This window comes from Bubalus bubalis, chromosome 19 (genome assembly GCF_019923935.1).
Source record: "Bubalus bubalis isolate 160015118507 breed Murrah chromosome 19, NDDB_SH_1, whole genome shotgun sequence".
In the NCBI taxonomy this organism is placed as follows: domain Eukaryota; kingdom Metazoa; phylum Chordata; class Mammalia; order Artiodactyla; family Bovidae; genus Bubalus; species Bubalus bubalis.
Genome location: NC_059175.1, coordinates 3,671,867 through 3,691,728, shown reverse-complemented (window position 1 = coordinate 3,691,728; position 19,862 = coordinate 3,671,867). Strand labels below are relative to the sequence as shown.

General features: G+C 48.5%; 1 protein-coding gene across 1 annotated transcript in view; it reads left to right on the top strand.

Moving 5' to 3' along the window:
• The window catches only part of STK10 (serine/threonine kinase 10), a 128,827-nt gene that overhangs the window by 88,494 nt on the left and 20,471 nt on the right, over positions 1-19,862 (top strand). Inside the window, exons 9-12 of the mRNA XM_006053696.4 lie at positions 1,566-2,108; positions 4,358-4,488; positions 9,736-9,859; positions 10,268-10,447. Coding sequence (XP_006053758.2) covers positions 1,566-2,108; positions 4,358-4,488; positions 9,736-9,859; positions 10,268-10,447 — 978 coding nt within the window. The remainder of the gene's footprint in view (positions 1-1,565; positions 2,109-4,357; positions 4,489-9,735; positions 9,860-10,267; positions 10,448-19,862) is intronic.

The window sequence follows — 19,862 nt, the reverse complement described above, 5'->3', positions numbered from 1 at the left end:
TTGGCCAAATCCTGTAATTTTCAGGGAAGACCAGGAATTGGAATTTTCTGTGGGATTTTCCAGGTTTTAAAAGTTGGTGGCGGACTCCTTTTGCTTCCCAGCCTGCTCCCTGTCGTGACACACACAGAATGAGGATGTGTGTAGCACACGGTGGGCCCAGTGCACAGAAAGGCTGCCTGTGATCAGAGGCAACAGGCTGAGGGGCTCCGAGCACCCCAGACCCCGTCTGGCCATCGCGAGGGCCCAGGGGACCCATGTCTTGGCACTCTTGTAACCCATCTGCAGCTTCAGCGCTTGGCTGAGTATAAATTTAAATTCAAGCTAATTTAAACTTTTTACAAAACGTTTGTGTTAGCCACTCAGTCGTGTCCGACTCTTTGCAATCCCATGGACTTGTAGCCCTTGAGACTCCTCTGTTCATGGGATTCTCCAGGCAAGAATACTGGAGTGGACTGCCCATTCGCTTCTCCAGGGAGTCTTCCCAACCTAGGGACTGAAATCGAGTGTCCTGCATTGCCGGCAGATACTTTGCCCTCTGAGCCACCAGGGAGCCTTAAAGCTAATTTAAATTTTTACAAAACATTTGAGCCAAACAAAACACATCTGTGGGCTGGATTCTGTCCTGAACTGCCACTTTCGGATCCCTGGTCTAGTCATTTGGGGACAGCTTCCTCCAGGAGGGGAGACTTACTGTCCAGATGGTGCTGTGGACCTAGCGAGGCTTGTCCAGACCTGTCTGTTTGGGAAGGATGATATAGCACTTCCTCAAGTGTAATTCATTCCTGGGAGGAGCCGGAGCTGGTGTGTGAATCCTATAACTAACCTATAACACTTAGAGGTCAAGGTCAGGACAATGTTAAGGGGAGGCTGGACACAGGGAGACCCTCCTGGACAAGGGGAGGGTCTCAGGTCTGGGATGTGTCCCACTCTTGACCTGGAAGGTGGTTCCGTGGATGTTTACTTTATTCATTAAGGGGGACGTTTATGTTTCATCCACAGAAATCCTTGTTCTGTTTCACAATAACAACATTTTTAGTACTTCTACCCCCCAAAAGCTCTAAAACACAAAAACAAAACATAGAAAACATAGCGGTTAATAGACTGAAATCTAGCCTCTGGATTAGTTTGGCTTGGCCTTTCTGTGACTTTTTAAAAATTTGAATTAGTTGCCATCTAAAAATTGGGAGATGGCATGTAAAACTCCAGATTCCAGCTTGTCTTGAAAAATTGGAAGGTCTGGGCTCAGGGGACCCAGTTTTCCCAGGCTTTCATGATTGGCTGGAGCATGGTAGCTGCTGCCCGCTTTAGACAGGGCCCGAGCTGTCTAGCTGGCCGCAGTTGCCTCCACTCCTAGGAGGAATACCTGTTCCTGACAGCAAGTGGTAATTTTATTGTTGGTTGGGCAGCAGGAAGTGGGGAGGACTGTGGGTCACTAGAGAGGCGCCTATGAGACCTCCCTGGCCCTCTTCCGAACCTTGTGGGTGTCTGACTGTCCAGCCTCGCTGCGTCTCTGACTGTTGCTGAGACACACAGGACAGTGGCCTTGACTGTCTGTTTTTTCCTAGCCTCTGGAGAACCACACTCGAGACTCCTCCGAGGTGAGTCAGCTGAGCATTGATGCAGACAAACTTCTCAAAGAATCACCTTTCACCCCGCCACCTCCCAGCCAGCCTCAGGACGGTGCAAATGGGCCCAGCGAGCCCCCTGGGGACGGGGCCCTCCCGGCCACCAGCCCCCTGGATGTGGCCCCTGGAAATGAGAACGGCCAGGCGGTGCCTGTGCCCCTCCGGAAGTTCCGACCGGTGTCCATGGGTGCCAGAATTCAGGTGTCCGAGGAGAAGCAAGCCGCTGACCAGGGTGGAGACCTCAGTCCAGCAGCCAGCAGGTCCCAGAAAGCAAGCCAGAGCCGTCCCAACAGCAGCGCCCTGGAGACCTTGCGCAGCGAGCTGACCAATGGCAGTCTGGAGCTCCCCGCCCCGGGGGCACAGAGCCTTTCCAAGAGGGACTCGGATTGTGGCAGCGTCTCCACCTCTGGCAGCACGGACTTCGGCACCTCCCTGTCAGCAGACCTGTCCGTGAACAAGGAGTCGGGCTCTCTGTCCATCAAGGTAACCGCACCTCTTGCGCTGCGGGCTCGGGGCAGGCATTCTGCAGAAGTTACTGCTGCTCAGTGTTGGGTTGTGAGAGCGTCCGGTGGCTGCCTTGCATTTTAAGTGGTTCATGAGATTTCTCTTTCTTAGGAGCCCTTTGTTTGAATCGCTGTTTAATCCCCCAAATATCTTGAGTTCAGTCTGGGGTTAAGACATGTCAGGCAGTAGGTTTGGGTTTTAATTTCAGTTTGGGGTTCTATTTAAATTGAGTTTGGTTAAAGGCCTTGTTCAAACTAGGGAGAGAGAATTTTGGAAGTGAAAGCTCTCTGACTTATGGACCGGCTGTGTGGTCCATTTGCTGATAGAGTCAGCGGAAGGGAGTGGGCTTATGGCTGTTCTGAGGGGGAGCGGCGTTGTGAGCGACTCTAGCCACTGCACCTGAGAGCTCAACGCGAGGCCTGTGCTGCAAAATGCCTAAAAGGAGCCGTATCACTGAGTACAGCCCGCAAACAGAGCCTCAGGTGGCAGGTGGGGAGCTGGGCAGACCTCAGCCTCTGTGCTCTGGACCCCGCATGTCACGGTGTCCTGGCTGCTGGCTGTGTGGCCTCTTTCTCTCAGGGAGGCCTGGCCCTTCCCCGGCCCGCTCCCACAGATCATGAGATGTTCGCGAACTCACCTTTGGTCACCTGATTGGCCGCCCCAAGAACCTCACCCCCAACCAAGGCTGAATTTAGGAAATGTTTTGCAACCTTTTTGTTTGAAAACCACACAGCAGAGACTCAAAAATTTTGGCCCAAATGAAAGAAGGAAAAAGGAGAAGCAGCCAGCTGTTGCAGTTGCCTTTGGGAACAGAAAGAAAGGATGTTTCTTTTTTCTTTTTGAGGGTGGGGTGGAGTGGGGGAGAGAAATCACACCAAAAAATTGAATAGATTAGATCATATTACATTTAAAGCTAGTACATTAAAGGCAAGCACAAAACTAAAAGCTAACTTTTTAAAGTGAGAATATCAGACAAATAGAACAGGACAAGCAGTAAGGGCAGCAGCTTTTAGGTGTAAGAAGCATCGGGGTCTTAGGACAGGGTTTCTGTCCCTTTTCTTCTTGGAAAGACACTAAGGGTTAGAAAAAAAAAGATAATTTTTTTTTTTTAAGTCTGGTCCACCTCGCCTCTCCTCGAGGGTGTTGAGAGGATCCCTTTACTGGAGGGCTGGCAGTGAGTCAGGGAACACAGCTGCTCTGATAAGAGCGCCTGGCTGCGTCAGCGCCCTTGGCTTCACGGGGAGTCTGTTACCCCCTTGCAGAGGCCCTGTGACCGGGACCCAGGCCTTTCTCCCTCGCCATCTCCGGCTAGCCTCTTCCTGGTTGCTAGTCTGACTCATCCTGAATTGAGTCTCGGGGCACAGGAGGGGCTGCCGTAGGAAGATGCTGGAAAGGCCAGGCTGGGCTCCACCAGGAAGGGCCTCTGGAGCCAGGGGAGGAGTTGGAGAAGGAGATGCCATGAGGACTCCAGTGCAGACCCACAGGCTCATCTAAGTCAGGATGGAGGATGTTCAAAGGGTGTTTAAATGCCCCCAGGAGTTCTGGCAGCACTGTGTAAGCGATCACAGGTGAGGGGCATGATTATGCATAGGAAAAGGTAAAGACAAAGATATGAGTAATCTCAGGGTGGCTCCAGAGGGGTGTGGCCTCCTGTGGAGTTCAGGTCAGGTTAGGCTTGGCTGCCAACATAGTTCTGAACTCTGGTTTTCCAGGCTCCTTGGATTTTGGCATTGAAGATAGGAGATTGTGGTCTGCAATAGCAACCGTCAGAAATAAATATCAAGTGTTGAGCCCTTGTCATGACCCAGGTGCTGTTGAATTCCACCCGCCCCTGCTTCATTGCATCTTCAGAACAACCTGGGAGGCAAGCACTGCCCGTCTCCTCTGACAGGTTGAGGAAGCTGAGGCTTGGGCAGGACCAGGGGCTTGCCCAGGGTCACAGGGCCCGGAGGTGCAGAAGGAGAGTCGAAACCCAGTTCGCTTGGCTGCTGTGCCCTGTGTGTGAGAGAATGCTGGCGGTCAGCAGGCAGAGCCTGAGCAGTGTCCGAAGGGTGAGGTCAGGGAGAGGAAGAGGCCTAACCTCAGAGACTCAGGCCTCCAGGTTGAGAAGCTTGAGGCATGCTGGGAACCATGGACAGTTACCTCCTTCCTGGACTGGGCTGAGACTGGGCCACCCATGGATTCATGGCTGTAATGCTGAGCTTTGCCTAATGATCTTCCCTGGCCAGGACTCAAGGCTGCACAATAAGACCCTGAAGAGGACACGCAAGTTTGTGGTGGACGGCGTGGAGGTGAGCATTACCACCTCCAAGATCATCAGCGAGGATGAGAAGAAGGACGAGGAGATGCGATTCCTCAGGTGAGGCTGGGAGGGGCTGCTGACGGCCGTAACAGGGTAGGGATGAGACGGGAGATTTGGGTCTTCCTGGTGCAAGAACTGTCTGTCTGAGACTTCCCTGGCAGTCCAGTGTTTCGGGCTCTGTGCTCCAACTGTACGGGCACAGATTCAGTCCATAGTCAGGGAGCTAAGATCTCACCTGCTACGCTGCCAAAAAATAGACCTATCTGTCTGTCTATAGCATTAAGTGTGGAATCAGGGACACTAAAAGAAGCTGGCTTTGCCCGAGACCCTGTATTCCCTAACTCACCTCCCTCCTCCATATACCCACCCACCTCTTCATCCACTTCCCTCCCCTTCCATTTACTTGTCCACTCATCAGCCCACCCCTCTACCCACTCATTCATTCATCCATCCATCCACACACCCGTCCCTCCATCCTCTAACACATCCTTCTAGTCACCCACCCACCCATCACCTACGCACCCACTCAGCTCCCTGTCCACTCATTCCTCCAGCCATCCGTTCACTGATGTATTCACACCCCCTCACCAGGTTGGGGGACACATTGATGACCCAGATAATGGAGGCTGTGGCTATTGTAGAACTTACACCTCATAGGCTCGCAAACAGCACTCAAGATAATTCCCAACTGTAGTTCATGCTGTGGAGGGAATAATGGGAGATGGGAGAGTGGCCACTGGGCTAGGGGTGGGGGGCCTTGCCTGGCAGGAAATCCCCTGAGCAGAGCAGAGGGTTCAGAGGAGCCAGCCACTGGCAGAGCCGGGAGAGCATGGCAGGAACTGCAAAGCTAAGGCTTGTTTAGGGACCTGAGAGGGTGGAGCTGGAGTGTGGAGTTGGAGGGAGAGGATGTGGAGTCATCCCCAGGGCCCACAGGGTCCAGGTCACGTCAGTCCATGTGCAGGGGTGGAGAAACGTAGTTTTCATCCCCAGTGGAGGGACTGATGCTGAAGCTCCAATACTTTGGCCACCTGATGCGAAGATCTGACTCATTGGAAAAGACCCTGATGCTGGGAAAGATTGAGGGCAGGAGGAGAAGGGGACGACAGAGGATGAGACGGTTGGATGGCATCACCGACTTAATGGACAAGTTTGAGCAAACTCTGGAAAATGGTTAAGGACAGGGAAGCCTGGTGTGCTGCAGTCCATGGGGTTGCAAAGAGTCAGACATGACTTAGCTATTCAACAACAAAAAACAACTGGAATGAAGCATCTGGAGAGTGACCAGCTGTAATGTCCCTTTTAAAAGCCGACTCCATTGTCATCCGAGTCTGGGCTATAGAGGGGGCAGGACTGAAGCAGGGATGCAGGGACACCCTGGCCGGGACAGTGGCCAGACAGAGGGAAGGCGTGGCCGGACAGGTTGGGTTCAGCATGCATTCTGGAGGCAAAGCTGAAGACGGGAGGGGTTGGTGTGGGCAGGAGGGTGTGTGGCAGAGTTGTTTGCATGGAGTCATCTTTGCATTCTTAAGGCACCCAGGCGCCCTGACAGCCCTCCCCAGTCAGTTCAGTGGCTCAGTCGTGTCTGACTCTTTGTGACCCCATGAATCACAGCACACCAGGCCTCCCTGTCCATCACCAACTCCTGGAGTTCACCCAGACTCACGTCCATCGAGTCGGTGATGCCATCCAGCCATCTCATCCTCTGTCGTTCCCTTCTCCTCCTGCCCCCAATCCCTCCCAGCATCAGAGTCTTTTCCAATGAGTCAACTCTTCACATGAGGTGGCCAAAGTATTGGAGTTTTAGCCTCAGCATCAGTCCTTCCAATGAACACCCAGGACTGGTCTCCTTTAGGATGGACTGGCTGGATCTCCGTGCAGTCCAAGGGTCTCGGGAGACCCTATTTCGGCCATTCTGTTGATGAGGAAACAGTGTTTCCTGGTGGGAACTTACTTGCCTCAGGTCACCCAGGTGAGAAGATCTGTCTGTGTGAGAATTCTACCAGCTTCCACTGGACCCAGAAGCTTTCTGGGGGGCTCCCCAGGGGTGGAGGTGGGGGCTTAGCAGCTAGGGAGAGAGGCCCCAGAGCCACGAAGCTGCTGTGAGACCAGGCTTGGAGGACACTTCTGAAACATCAAACACATTCTTATCTTAAAAAAGCACAGACATTCCAAAGCCCGATAGAAGGAGTTTTGGATGTCTCGGGGCGCGTCTCCCCTCTCGAAGCCAGGGGGATGACAGGCAGACTTTGCACTGGTGACGTTACTTGTTCAGTTGTTCAGTCGCTCAGTTGTGTCCGACTCTTTGCGACCCCATGGACTGCAGCACGCCAGCCTTCCCTGTCTTTCACTGTCTCTCAGAGTTTGCTTAAATTCATGTCTATTGAGTCAGTAATACCATCTAATCATCTCATCCTCTGCCACCCCCTCCTCCTGTTGCCTTCAGTCTTTCCCAGCATCAGAGTCTTTTCTAGTGAGTCAGCTGTTTGTGTCAGGTGGCCGCAGTTTCTGTGTACACGCGTATGGGTGCACGCACACACACACACACACGTGTCCTCCGTGTGTGCTGGGGAGGCTCGGGTCTGGGGAGGGGTGGTCGTGGTTGTTCTCGGCTGAAGACACGGCCTTCTGTTCTCACGGTCACTCCTCGAGCTTCAGACTCCGGGGCTGGGTTTCCTTTCTGTCCTCTCCCCTCTGGGCAGTTCAGGTTCCTGGGGGTGAAATTCCAGCTCCACCACACCACATCTTAAAGTGGCCCCAAGGCGGGACCCCCACCTGCATCCTCAGCGCAGGAGCGGGTGCTGCCCAGGTTTGAAAGGTGAGATTTAGCCGAGGTGGAGAAGAGGTGCTCGCAAAGAACGAGACTTCCCTTGTTTGCCTGCCGTGTCTGAAGGCCCTGTGAGTCCAGCCGGGCTGCGGGCTGTCAGACTCTGACGCGTCCCTAGTTGAACCTGGGTCCTAGCGTTTCCGGAGGCTTGGGTCCCACGTAGGGTTTTGAGCAGTATCACCGGATAGTCACTCGCGCAGGTGGCGGCTGCTGGGTCAGAGTTCTTTCTGGTTTCCCCTAAAGTTCCTGGAGCTGGTTCTTGACCTGTCTCTGCCTGCCTCTCCCTTGTGAGAACTCTGGTGGGTCAAGGAGGTGATGTCAGAAGCTGGCTGCTTACCTTACTCTGTTTGTTTTTTGTCATTGCTCTCTAAGCCTTAGCTCCTCTTGTGTCGGGATTTCCACGTCTCAGAAATCGCCTCCTGCCTCCTCTCTTCCTGAAATGCAGAGGCTCCCAGAGACACTTCCTTACACAGCTGTAAAAAGTGTCTCTGGCTTTTCCCAGAGATTGGGTGGCCTTTGCCTCTTCTTCCTCGTTATCATTCGAGAAGTTGCCACTTGGGGAGTGGTTGCCATGTGTCAGACAGCATCACCTGACACTGCAGGTATCACCTCATTTAACCTTAAAGAACCTGTGAGGAAGAGATTATCTCCCCATTTTACAGATGCAGGGAAAGAGCGTGCAAAGACTGAGCGACTGCCTGAGGGCACCCGGCTGGAAAACAAGCTGAGCTAAGATTCAGACAAGGCCTCTCTGACCTCTGAGAGCAGGAGGCCTCCCCTCCAGCAGCTGCTGTGGGCAGTTCCTGGGGACCTCTGCCTGCTCAGAGCTGGGAGGCAGGCCCGCAGTGGGGGTGACCATGATGCGCCCGCAGATGCTGGACCAGAGCAGAGCACAGGCTGCCAAGGGATCCCCATTCCCTGCCAGGAGGCCCACGTTCTTTCTGCCATCATTTTAATCTCTTTTCTGATTATATAAAGGATACATACCAATTTTTAATGGACTTGCCCAGAAAGAAACATGGTAGTTGGGCTTTATCCTACCAGGGGGCTTCCCAGGTGACTCAGTAGTAAAGAATCTGCCTGCCAGTGAAGGAAACACAGGAGACTCAGGTTCGATCCCTAGGTCAGGAAGATCCCCTGGAGGAGGAAATGGCAACGCACTCTAGTTTTCTTGCTGGGAAAATCCCATGGAGAGAGGAGCCTGGTGGGCTCTAGTGCATGGGATTGCAAAAAGTCAGACACGACTGAGCATGCGTGCATGCCACCAGTATATTTTTGGGTGTACACTCATACACATGTTGACAATAAATGTGTTCCAAAGTTAAGGTACACTGTGTGGTTTGGGTCAAATTTTTATTGTATTTACCTTTTGAGTAGGTAATATAATGCCACGGTTCAAGACTCGAAACGGAAAAGAGGGTGAAAGTACAACGCCTCCCTCACCCACTCTCTGCTGGCCGCCGGCTCCCTTCCTTGTGTTAATATTTCACAGTGCAGTCCTTCCAGAAACAGTGTTTAAATAGGAAAGTAAACTTGCACAGACCCATGTGCACACACATATATGGTCCTTTTTGTTTTTCAAGCAGATGGTCAGTAGCATAATAGACCCACTCTTTAATAGCTTGCTTTTTTCACTTAGAGATCAGTCGCTATCTGTTTATAAAGAACTGCTGCATTTTTCATAGATTTTTTTCCCCCATGTAATTTGATACCTTCTAGAAATTCATTTTTAATGATTGAATAAAATTATATCAGATAGACATTTTATTTAATTACATCTATATTGACAGACATAGAAGTTGTTTCCAATTTTGTACTATTATAAATAGCATTGTTATGAATGGTGGGGGTGGTGGTTTAGTCACTGTTGTGTCCGACTCTTGTGACCCCATGGACTGTAGCCTGCCAGGCTCCTCTGTCCATGGGATTTTCCTGGCAAGGATATTGGAGTGGGTGAATATCCTTATTCAGTTTTGCTGTATATCTATGAATCTGTCTTTAGAATCAGTATCCAGAAGTGGACCTATGTCAAAAGACATAACCTTACTGACAAATTGCCTTCCAGAAATGTGTCAATTTGTACATATCAGCAATGTAGGAAGATATCAATTTCCCCTATATTCTTACCTATTTCATGAAAATGTATTTGTTTTTCATTTGAATTTCATACCCATATAGATGATTTAAAATGTTCTTTTTGTCTTTTGCTTCATGTCTGTTCATGCTCTGTGCCGCTTTTTAAAATTAGGATATTCCTGTTTTTCTTATTGATTTGTAAGCACTCTTTATATACTAAGATTATTAATGTTTTGCCTGTCAATCAATGTCAAATAAAGTGTGAGTTCTAAGTTCTCGTCTCGCCTCTGTCCCGGACCATGTGATGCCTCACCATGCCCCCACCTTCCACGCCCTTAGCTATGACGTATGTGACCACTGAGGATACTTTCTGACTGGAATGTCCACATCCTTCTACCCTTCAGGCGCCAGGAACTCCGAGAGCTTCGGCTGCTCCAGAAAGAAGAACATCGGAATCAAACCCAACTGAGCAGCAAGCATGAGCTGCAGCTGGAGCAAATGCATAAGCGTTTTGAACAAGAAATCAACGTGAGTGTGAGGAAAGATGGGCCCCCAGAGGGCTTCCTGCCTCCTTATTTTCTTTAAGCAGAAGTTGCTGAGTGAGGATGATTGGGCATGGAGAATGATTCACAACAGTTTCCCAGTTCCTCTGGTTTCCTGATGCCATTAGGCATTGGGTCACAGTGCTGCGCTCACACACGGGAGGACCTCTGGAGCGGACATAGCCTTTATTGAGCCCCACGCGGCAACACTGCGAGGCCGGGGGTCTGGTCTTTCTTTTGCACCTGAGGAAACAGAGAGGTTAGGTGACTTGTCTCAGGTCACACAGCGAGGTAGTGGAGCTGGGATTCAAGCCCAGGTGTGAGCACAGCCTCTGGGCTTTCCCCACCTCCCTCCCAGGTGACTTTCCTAACTTTCCCTTTCTGCTCTTTCTAGGCCAAGAAGAAGTTCTTTGACATAGAGCTGGAGAACCTGGAGCGTCAGCAAAAGCAACAAGTAGAGAAGATGGAGCAAGACCATGCGGTGCGCCGCCGGGAGGAGGCCAAGCGGATTCGCCTGGAGCAGGAGCGGGACTATGCCAAGTTCCAGGAGCAGCTCAAGCTGATGAAGAAGGAGGTGAACACGTGCTGGGTGGAAGCAGGGTGTCCTGGGAGGATGAGGGCCCTCTCAGTTGCAAATGACCAAAACTCCAGCTCAGCCTTGCCTCAGCAATAGAGGGAATTTGGAGGAGCTTATGTACCTGAAAAGTGCATGTCCAGGGATGTCTGGATCTGCATCCCCCAGCCGTGCCATCAGGAGCCCCTTCTCCGTCTTTTGGGCTCTGCCTTCCTCTGCGTGCACTTGGCTCCAGGCAGGCCCTTGTCTTGTGGCCTCAGGCAACTTCCTCTATATTCCCCCGAGCTTAGCAGCCTGAGCTGGAAGAGAGCAGAGAGGAGGAAAGGGATGGCGGCTTAGGGAAACCTGAGATGCTGTCACCCGGGGGGGGAGCTGAGTGCTGGGTGGGTGCACACGCATCCTCCATGCCTGACTCTCCCTTCTCCTAGAAGAGTAGCTCCCTTGCTTGGACACACGTGCCTCTTCTCCCTCTTTCCCCAGCTGGAAAGGGAAGTGGCAAAGAAGTAACGGTCCTGAGACAAGGGAAGGGAGGCCTGCCCCAGGGCAGGGCATCTGAGTCCTAGAGAGCAGCCCACGCCTCCCCCGTGGAGCCAGACACTTGGAGGCTGGGCCAGACTTTCTTTCCTGAGCCCTCAGAAGAAAGGATGGGAGCGAGGAGGGTAGAACCTAGGGCAGGGCATACCAATCCAGGCTGCTCCCGATCTCCAGGTGGGAATGGTAGGAGCAGCTTCTAGGGGCAGCCCATGGTGCTTTTCGGGGCCTGCAGAGCCCAGGGCCCAGACTTGACTGTGTCGGACATGACGTGTGCTGAATCCAGTGGCTGCCTGTGGGAATCGGGGCCACTGGCTGTGATGAGACAACTTGCCTAGGGCACAAAATTTAAGGAGGTACAGTAAAACTCCTAAATCAAGATAAATAATATTCTGATGCAATGTTTTAAAATGGAAATTAGTGTAAAATATTAATCACGGGTTACTCCCTGGGAGTCCAGCGGTGAGATTCTGCACTTTTACTGCTGAGGGCCCAGGTTCAATCCCTGGTTGGAGAACTAAGGTCCCATAAGCCACATGGTGGGTCAAAAATAAAAAAAATTCATGATGAACAGATTATCAGCTATTTAAAATAAAGGCAGGATCCGATAGAGCCAGGATTAGTGTGAGGCGATGAGGCTGAGCCCTGCAAGTATAGGACTTGATCCTGTCTGTATTTGCTATTTTGTTCATGGTTTCTTTGGCATGAATTTTGAGTTTCTAAAATTGTATATATGCTCCTTTGTGCCTGAGGTGAGTGCCTCCACTTTTTGTGTTGTTTAGTCACTAAGTCATGTCCGACTCTTTGCAACTCCATGGACTGTAGCACACCAGTCTTCTCTGTCCTCCACAATCTCGCGGAGTTTGTTCAAATTCATGTCCATTGAGTAGGTGATGCCATCCAACCATCTCATCCTTTATTGTCCCCTTCTCCTGCCTTCAGTCTTGCCTAGCATCAGGGTCTTTTCCAGTGAGTCGGTTCTTTACATCAGTTGGCCAAAGTATTGGAGCTTCAGCTTCAGCATCCGTCCTTCCAGTGAATATTCGAGACTGATTTCCTTTAGGATGGACTGGTTTGGTTTCCTTGCTGTCCAAGGACTCTCAAGAGTCTTCTCCAGCGCTGCAGTATGAAAGCATCAGTTCTTCAGTGCTCAGCCTTCTTTATGGTCTAATTCTCACACCCATGCATGACTACTAGAAAAACCACAGCTTTAACTATATGGGCCTTTGTCGGCAAGGTGATGTCTCTGCTTTTTAACACACTGTCTAGGTTTGTCATAGCTTTCCTTCCAAAGGCCTTGACTTACCCTGGTCCTGAACCTCCTGCTGAGAGGCGGGCTCGTGGGCTGAGATATGTGGGGTTGGGAGGGGAGGGGCTGGTACTAACACAGCCGCAGCTCCAGTGCTGGGAGCACAGGCTCGGGAGGCAGGCTTGTTTCCCAGTCTTGGGCACTGTGGCTCAAAGCTAACTGCCAGGCTTTGGGCAAGCTACAGGCAGCCCTTGTTTTATTGCACTTAGCAGATGTTGTGTTTTCTTTTTACAAGTTGAAGGTTTGTAGCAAACCTCCCATGAGCAAGTCTTTCTGTACCATTTTTTCCAACAGCATTTGCTCACTTCCTGTCTCTGTCACATTTTGGTAATGCTTGAATATTTCAGACTTTATATTTGCCATGGTGATCGGTGATGGTTATTTTTGCAGGAGGACTACAATTCGCTGAAGGCTGAGATGATGACTAGCATTTTTTAGCAATAAAACATGTTTACGTTATATACAGTTTTTTAAGACATGCATGTAGTAACACACTTCAAGACTTCCCTGGTGGCTCAGACGGTAAAGCATCTGCCTACAATGTGGGAGACCCGGGTTCAATCCCTGGGTTGGGAAGATCTCCTGGAGAAGCAAATGGCAACCCACTCCAGTATTCTTGCCTGGAAATCCCATGGATGGAGGAGCCTGGTAGGCTACAGTCCATTGGGACGCAAAGAGTCGGACACGACTTCACTTTCACTTTCACACACTTTAACAGACTACAATATAGTGTAAATGTAACTTTTCCTATGTACTCTCAGTACATAGGAAAATTCATGGGACTTGCTTCATTGCAATCTTCACCTTATTGTGGGTGTCTGGAACCAAACCAATGATATTCTCGAGTTCTGGCCTGGTTCTGGCTGTCTTCTGTCATTGTGAGAGTTATTCAGGGACGGTTGTGTTGAGTACCTACCTGTGTGGCACTGACCAGGGACACTGTGATGAACGAAATAGATAGGGTCCCTCAAGGAGTTTGTTAATTTCCAGGGAAGCTAGAGAAACAAAGTACAATATTAAATAAATAAAACCGTTGCCCGTTACATAGTAATACTTGCTGTTAGAGCAAATAGGCTGGTTAACCAGCATCCTCTGGTTAAGAGGATGCTTCGAGGAGGGTAGAATAGTATATGCAAAGACCCTGAGGTATGGGAAAGAGCTTGGGGTGTGCAAAGAGCTGAAAAATGGTCAGAGTGGTAGGAGATTTGGAAGTGCTGGGGAGATGACTGTGGGATAAAATCAGGTAGGGGCCAAATCATGCACAGACGTGACTCCTAAGCAGGAGTTTGCATTTGATTCATTGCTATTAACTGTGCATTTCTCACAGATGCTGTGAGCATTCGGTGAGAAGTAGGTAAATTCCAGTTTCCTCCTGGCTCCTCACCCTGCCCCGTATGCACACCCTTTGTGTATGTGGGTGGGGAAGGAGTCATGGGGATTTAAGAGTGGGAAAAAGAGCTGGCTGCGGAGGCAGGGCCTGGGATGGGAAGGAGTGGGAGGTTGCCACAGTTTCTTCCCTTTGCTGGCACTGATGTTTAACAAAGTTGAAAATTCTTGTTGCTGGCAGGATTTTGGTGGAGGGGGTGGGGTGCGGTCTCAGCCTGTCAGTGAATTCTTTCTTCTTTTCTAAATCAAGGTAGAGTTGCTTTCCAATGCTGTTTTAGTTTCTGCTGTACATCGAGGGGGCTCAGCTGTACATGTACATTTATCCCCTCCCTCCCACCGCCATCGCCCCACCCACCTCTCTAGGCGCACCGAGCTGAGCTCCCTGCAGTATGTCGGTAAATTCTGAGGCCGTGTGTGGGGTCTGATACTTGCACTTCTGCTCAGGTTCAGTTTTTTTAATTTTCTTATTTCCTGGGTGTTTTTCTTCAAAAAGGTTTCACAGAAAGAAAAAGCTTGATGTCTTTGTGCCTTTGGCCTCTGCTGTTTAGTAAGACTGTGATCCTATCCCTGTCCTTCCATGACGCGCTCTTGTGGACAGGACCTGGCCTGCAGGAACAGAGCTGCTGGCTTCAATTGGCTTCATGGTGGAGCCAGGCAAAGCGTAGGCTGGCGTTTGCTTCTGGTTCCCAGAGCTAATTGCTGGGGTTTTGTTCATCCGTGTATATCTTTAAAGCTTCTACTCGTTGGCAATGATGAGCAAATCATGTACAGCCCCTGTCCTCGGACTTGCCCTTGTTGTAAGAGGCTGTCAACATGGGAAGAGTTACATGGTTCTAAGAAGTTTGAGAATGTGCTACATGTCTATCCGAGTGCGTAAAGGAGAGTGATGGTTTCTTCAGCTTGTAAAGAGAAAAGCAAGTCCTGTTAGAATGGCGTTATAAGGAGTGCTTATGTGGAGCCTGGGGTCAGAGACCCAAGTTTGAATGCTGACTCTGACCTCAGGCAAGCTGCTTAAACTCACCAAGCCTCTGTCATTACATGTGAAAGCAGGTAATGACAGGATCGCCCGGGAGGCTGTTCTAGATGCAGACTAAATGACAGAGTGCCCGCCAGGCACCTGGCACCTCGTAAGCACTTACTGCACGGTGGCCCCTTGGGTCATGCTTACCATTATCCTTGTTATGTCTAAGGATTCCTGCTGGTGGGACCAGTGAAAGGCTCTGCTTCATGGAACACCCCCCCAAAGTGTCCGAAGATTCCGTATCCTGCCATGGCCTACTTCATAGTCAGAGGCCTTCTTTGACTGCTAAGGTCACCTCTGTGCAGGTGAAGCCCAGTAGGAATGGCCGGCTTGGGTAGAGACCGCCTGCCTGTGGCCCTTGGATTGGTGTTAGGATGCACTAGCAGGGGTGAGGGACGAAAGTGGGAATGGGTAGGATGCCCAGGTGAGCAGACTGCAATATCGGCAGGTGCATTAGCCAGCCCAGCGCTGCACCAGAGAAATCCACACGTGGGTGCTGGCGAGGGGCACCATACACAGATCTGTGTGGACTTTTTAAAGAAGTTTATATCTTTCTTTTCTTTTTGGCCGTGCTGGGTCTTTGCTGCTGTGCGTGGGCTTTCTGTAGTTGCAGCGAGGGGGGGCTCCTCTCTCGTTGCGGTGCATGGGCTTCTCTTCGTGGTGGGCTTTCGGTTGCAGAGCACAGGGTCCAGGTGCGTGGGCGTCCATGGTTGCACTGTGGGCTCAGCGGCTGTGGCTCACGGCTCTAGATGACCAACTCCATAGTTGTGGCACATGAGCTTAGTTGCCCCATGGCATGTGGAGTCTTCCCAGACTGGGGATCAAATCTGCATTGGCATGTGGATTCTTTATCACTGGACCACAAGAGAAGTCCCAGTGTGGAGTTTTCTTTAACCAGTTCAGAGCAAGGCAGGGTTCACCCTGTCCATTTCCCTACCACCTATCGAATGTGAGAAAGCTGGTCATGATTTGATCTCAGGCATAGAAAACATACAAAAATAACAGAGGGTAAAACTTGAGATGCCTCCTGGGGCCTCTTTCATGGTTCAGTTCAGTTCAGTTGCTCAGTCGTGTCCAACTCTTTGCGACCCCATGAATCGCAGCACACCAGGCCTCCCTGTCCATCATCAACTCCCGGAGTTCACCCAAACTCACGTCCATCGAGTCGGTGATGCCATCCAGCCATCTCATCCTCTGTCGTCCCCTTCTCCTCCTGCCCCCAATCCCTCCCAGCATCAGAGTCTTTTCCAATGAGTCAACTCTTTGCATGAGGTGGCCAAAGTATTGGAGTTTCAGCTTCAGCATCAGTCCTTCCAATGAACACTCAGGACTGGTCTCCTTTAGGATGGACTGGTTGGATCTCCTTGCAGTCCAAGGGACTCTCAAGGTTACAGCAATTATTATGAAATATTTATCATGCTAATGACCTTCCTGCACTTAGAAGGTATGCATATAGGAAAAATCATTATTAGTAAGCTAGTTGAATGGGGACATATTTATTCTTAGTTTTTGTTTCACATAATTAAACCCAGTACTGTGCATGTCTGCACATAGAAATATAATAAATATATTTTGTGAGGATGGAATTGATGGTCTGCTTCTCATTGCCCATACACACGGTACATTTAATACCTGTGAGAAACTCAGTTGACGATTGTAGTTTGCTTCTTAGATCCCCTAAATGTGAAAACAGATTCAGTCTTAAAGGGAATCTTTCCAGAACCCTGTTTCCTTGCCTTCCTAGGCAAAACTCATTAAACATGATTTAACTACTTCTTAAATAGTCTGGATCTCTATAATTCCACAGAATTATACTCCTGGAAGGACCCTGGAAATTTTAGTTAAAAGCCAGATAAGTTTTTCTGATGAGAGAATGGGAAACAAGTCCAGGGACTGTTCCAAAGATGGGCAGTTGGATGAGAAAGCAGGATTTCTGACACTGAGTAGGGAGCCTGTCTTTATAGCCCTCAGTCAGAGTGGTGCTGGTACATCCCTGCCCTCAGCAGCTTCTTACAAGGAGGTCCAAGTGCCCCTTTGCCAAGCCCCATGCGGCTCGACTCTGGATGGCCTTTTCCTCTCTCCCTCCATTGAGCGGCGTAACACTTCTCACAGTGTTCACTGCCTTTAGCAGAAACCTCCAGACCCTTTCTAAACTGCTGCTTCTCATCTGTCCTGGAAAACTACTTCATCAAGCTTGAAAAGCACCCTTCTAAGCTAGTGGGTCTTTTCAACTGTATGATGCCTTGAATGGGGCTGGCAATGGCATTTTGACAAACTCTAGACAGGTGCTAAATTATCATTATGTACCATATATCTAGGGGAGCCCTTGGATATGGAAGGTGAAGTGGCACAAATGCAATTTTTGAGATATCTTATGAGGATGTCTAAGACAGTAGTTCTCAAGCAGGGACTCTTTTTGTCCATCCCCATGTAGATATTTGGCAATATCTAGAAACATTTTTGGTTGTCATGACTGGGGAGAAGGACTAGTTATAGCATCTAGTAGGTAGGGGTCAGAGATGCTATTAACATTCTATAGTGCATAGGAAACCCCCACAACAAAGAATTATTTGGCTCCAAAAGTCAATAGTGCCAAGGTTGAGAAACCCTAATCTAAGACTAAAGAAGGCTAAAGAATACAGGGGCAGGATTTGGATTACAAACCTAAAGCCATGAAAGAAAACACCCGAAAACTGAAAGAAGAGACGATAAAGGATAGCTGGTAGGTTTTGGGGTCATATGTTAAGTGTATGTTTAACTTCAGGAGAGGCTGCCAACCTTTTCCAAAACAGTCTGTATTATTCTACATCTCCAGAACAATGCGTGAGTTCCAGTTGCTCAACTCCACATCATCACCAGCACTTGGTATCATCAGTTTGATGTTTTCTATTTTTGCCATTCTGATAGGAAGTGAAATTGCATTGTAACTTTTATTTGCATTTCATTAATGACTAATGTTGAATATCTTTTCATGTGTTTATTTGCTGTCTGTATATCTTTTTTGACAAGGTACCTGTTTAAATCCTTTGCTCATTTATTAGCTGGGTGATTTCTTTGTTTTTGTATTACTGAATTCTGACAGTTCTTTTTACATCCTGGATACAGTCCTTTGTCAGTTACATATTTTGCAGATGTTTGCTGCCCCTCTGTGGCCTGTCTTCTGGTTCCTCTAACGGTGTCTTGCATGAGGCAGAAGCACTTACTCTGATGAAGTCTACTTGACCATTGTTTCTTTTACGGATTGTGTGTTTAGTGGCATATCTGAGATATCTTTGCATAGCTCAAGGTCGTGCTTTCTTTCAGCTGTTTTACAGTTTTAAGTTTTACGTTAGATGTGTAACGTGTGGGTGAGGTTCACCATTTCTAGTGTGGTTTTTGCCTATGGATGTCCACTTTTCTAGCACCATTTGCTGAAAGGACTGTCCTTTCTCCATTGATCTGCCTTTGCATCTTTATGCAAAATCAATTGACCATATATTTGTGTGTGTCTATAACTGGACTATATGCAGTTCCATTGATCTGTTTGTCTACCTTTCACCAATTCTACAATGTCTTGATAAATATATTTTTACAGTAAATCAGGTGGTGTGAGTCCTCCAACTTTATTCCTTTTTTCCAAAATTAGTTTGGTTATTCTAGTTCCTTTGCCCATCTATATATATCTTAGAATCAGCTTATTGATTTCTGTAAAAATATCTGCTGGAATTCTTGATTGAGATTGAGTTGAACTCATGGATCAATTTAGGGAGAATGGAATCAGAACAATATTGAAGCTTATTTTCTATGAACATAATATATCCATTAATTTAGGTCTTCTTTAACATCCTTCCTTAGTGTTTTATAGTTTTCAGCATACAAATTCAGCATATATTTTGTAAGAATTATATTTAGTTCATTTGTGCTATTGTACAAGATACTATTTTTTAATGTCAATTTCTAATGTCAAAGCTAGAGTATAGGAAAATATTGGTATATTGAGCCCCATATATTGATCTCGCTTAAACTCATCAGTTCTAGGACTTTTGAAAAAAATAGACTTGGGATTTTTCTACATAGACAACAATTTTGCAAACAGTTTTATTTCTTCCTATTTTATTTTACAATTTTTTATTAAAGTATAGTTGACTTATTTAGCATGTTGTGTTAATTTCTGCTGTACAGAAAAGTGACTCAGTTTTACATAAATATATATTCTCTTTCATGTTCTTTGCAACCCCATGGCCTATACAGTCCATGGAATTCTCCAGGCCAGAATACTGGAGTGGGTAGCCTTTCCCTTCTCCAGGGGATCTTCCCAACCCAGGGGTCAAATCCAGGTCTCCCGCATTGCAGGCGGATTCTTTACCAGCCGAGCCACCAGGGAAGCCCATATTCTTTTCTATCACGGTTTATCACAGGATATTGAATGTAGTTCCCTGTGCTGTGCAGTGGGACCTTATTGTTTATCATATTTCTTTCTTTCTAATCTATATATTTTTTGTTTATTTTTCTTGCTTTATCGTACTGGCAAGGACCTGTAGTGGGATGTTAAACAGGAGCAGTGCAGTGGACGTCTTTGCCTTTTCCCAGTCTTCAGGGGGAAACATTAGTAAAGTATGATGTTAGCATTAGGGTTTTTGTAGATGCTGTCTTTCAGATTAAGGACGTTCCCTTCTATTTCTAGTTCGCTAATAGATTTTGTCATGAGTGGATGTTGAATTTTAGCAAACGGTTTTCCTATATTGATATGATCATATAGTTTTTCTTCTTTAGAGTACTGATATTGTGAATTATATTGACTGATTCTCACATATTGAATGAGCTTTACATTCCTGGGATAAAGCCCATTTGGTCATTATGTATTTTCCTTTAGATATATTACTAGATTGAATTTGCTATTATTTTGGTGAGGATTTTTGAGTCTGTATTCATTGAAAATATATCGGTCTGTGGTTTTATTTTAATGTTGCTGTGGTTTTCTTCATTTCTTCTTGAATGTGCTTTGGTGCTTTCCTTCAAGGGATTTGTCTGTTTCGCCGAATGGGCTGGGCTGCTGCTGCTGCTCCCTTGGCGCCCTTTCTGTGGCCGTGGGGTCTGTGGTGGTTGCTCTTCGCTCCTCATGTGGTGGTTTGTGTTGTAGCCTCTTTCTCTCCTGCCTCCTTTTCCCTCTCCTCGTCCTCCTCCTCCTT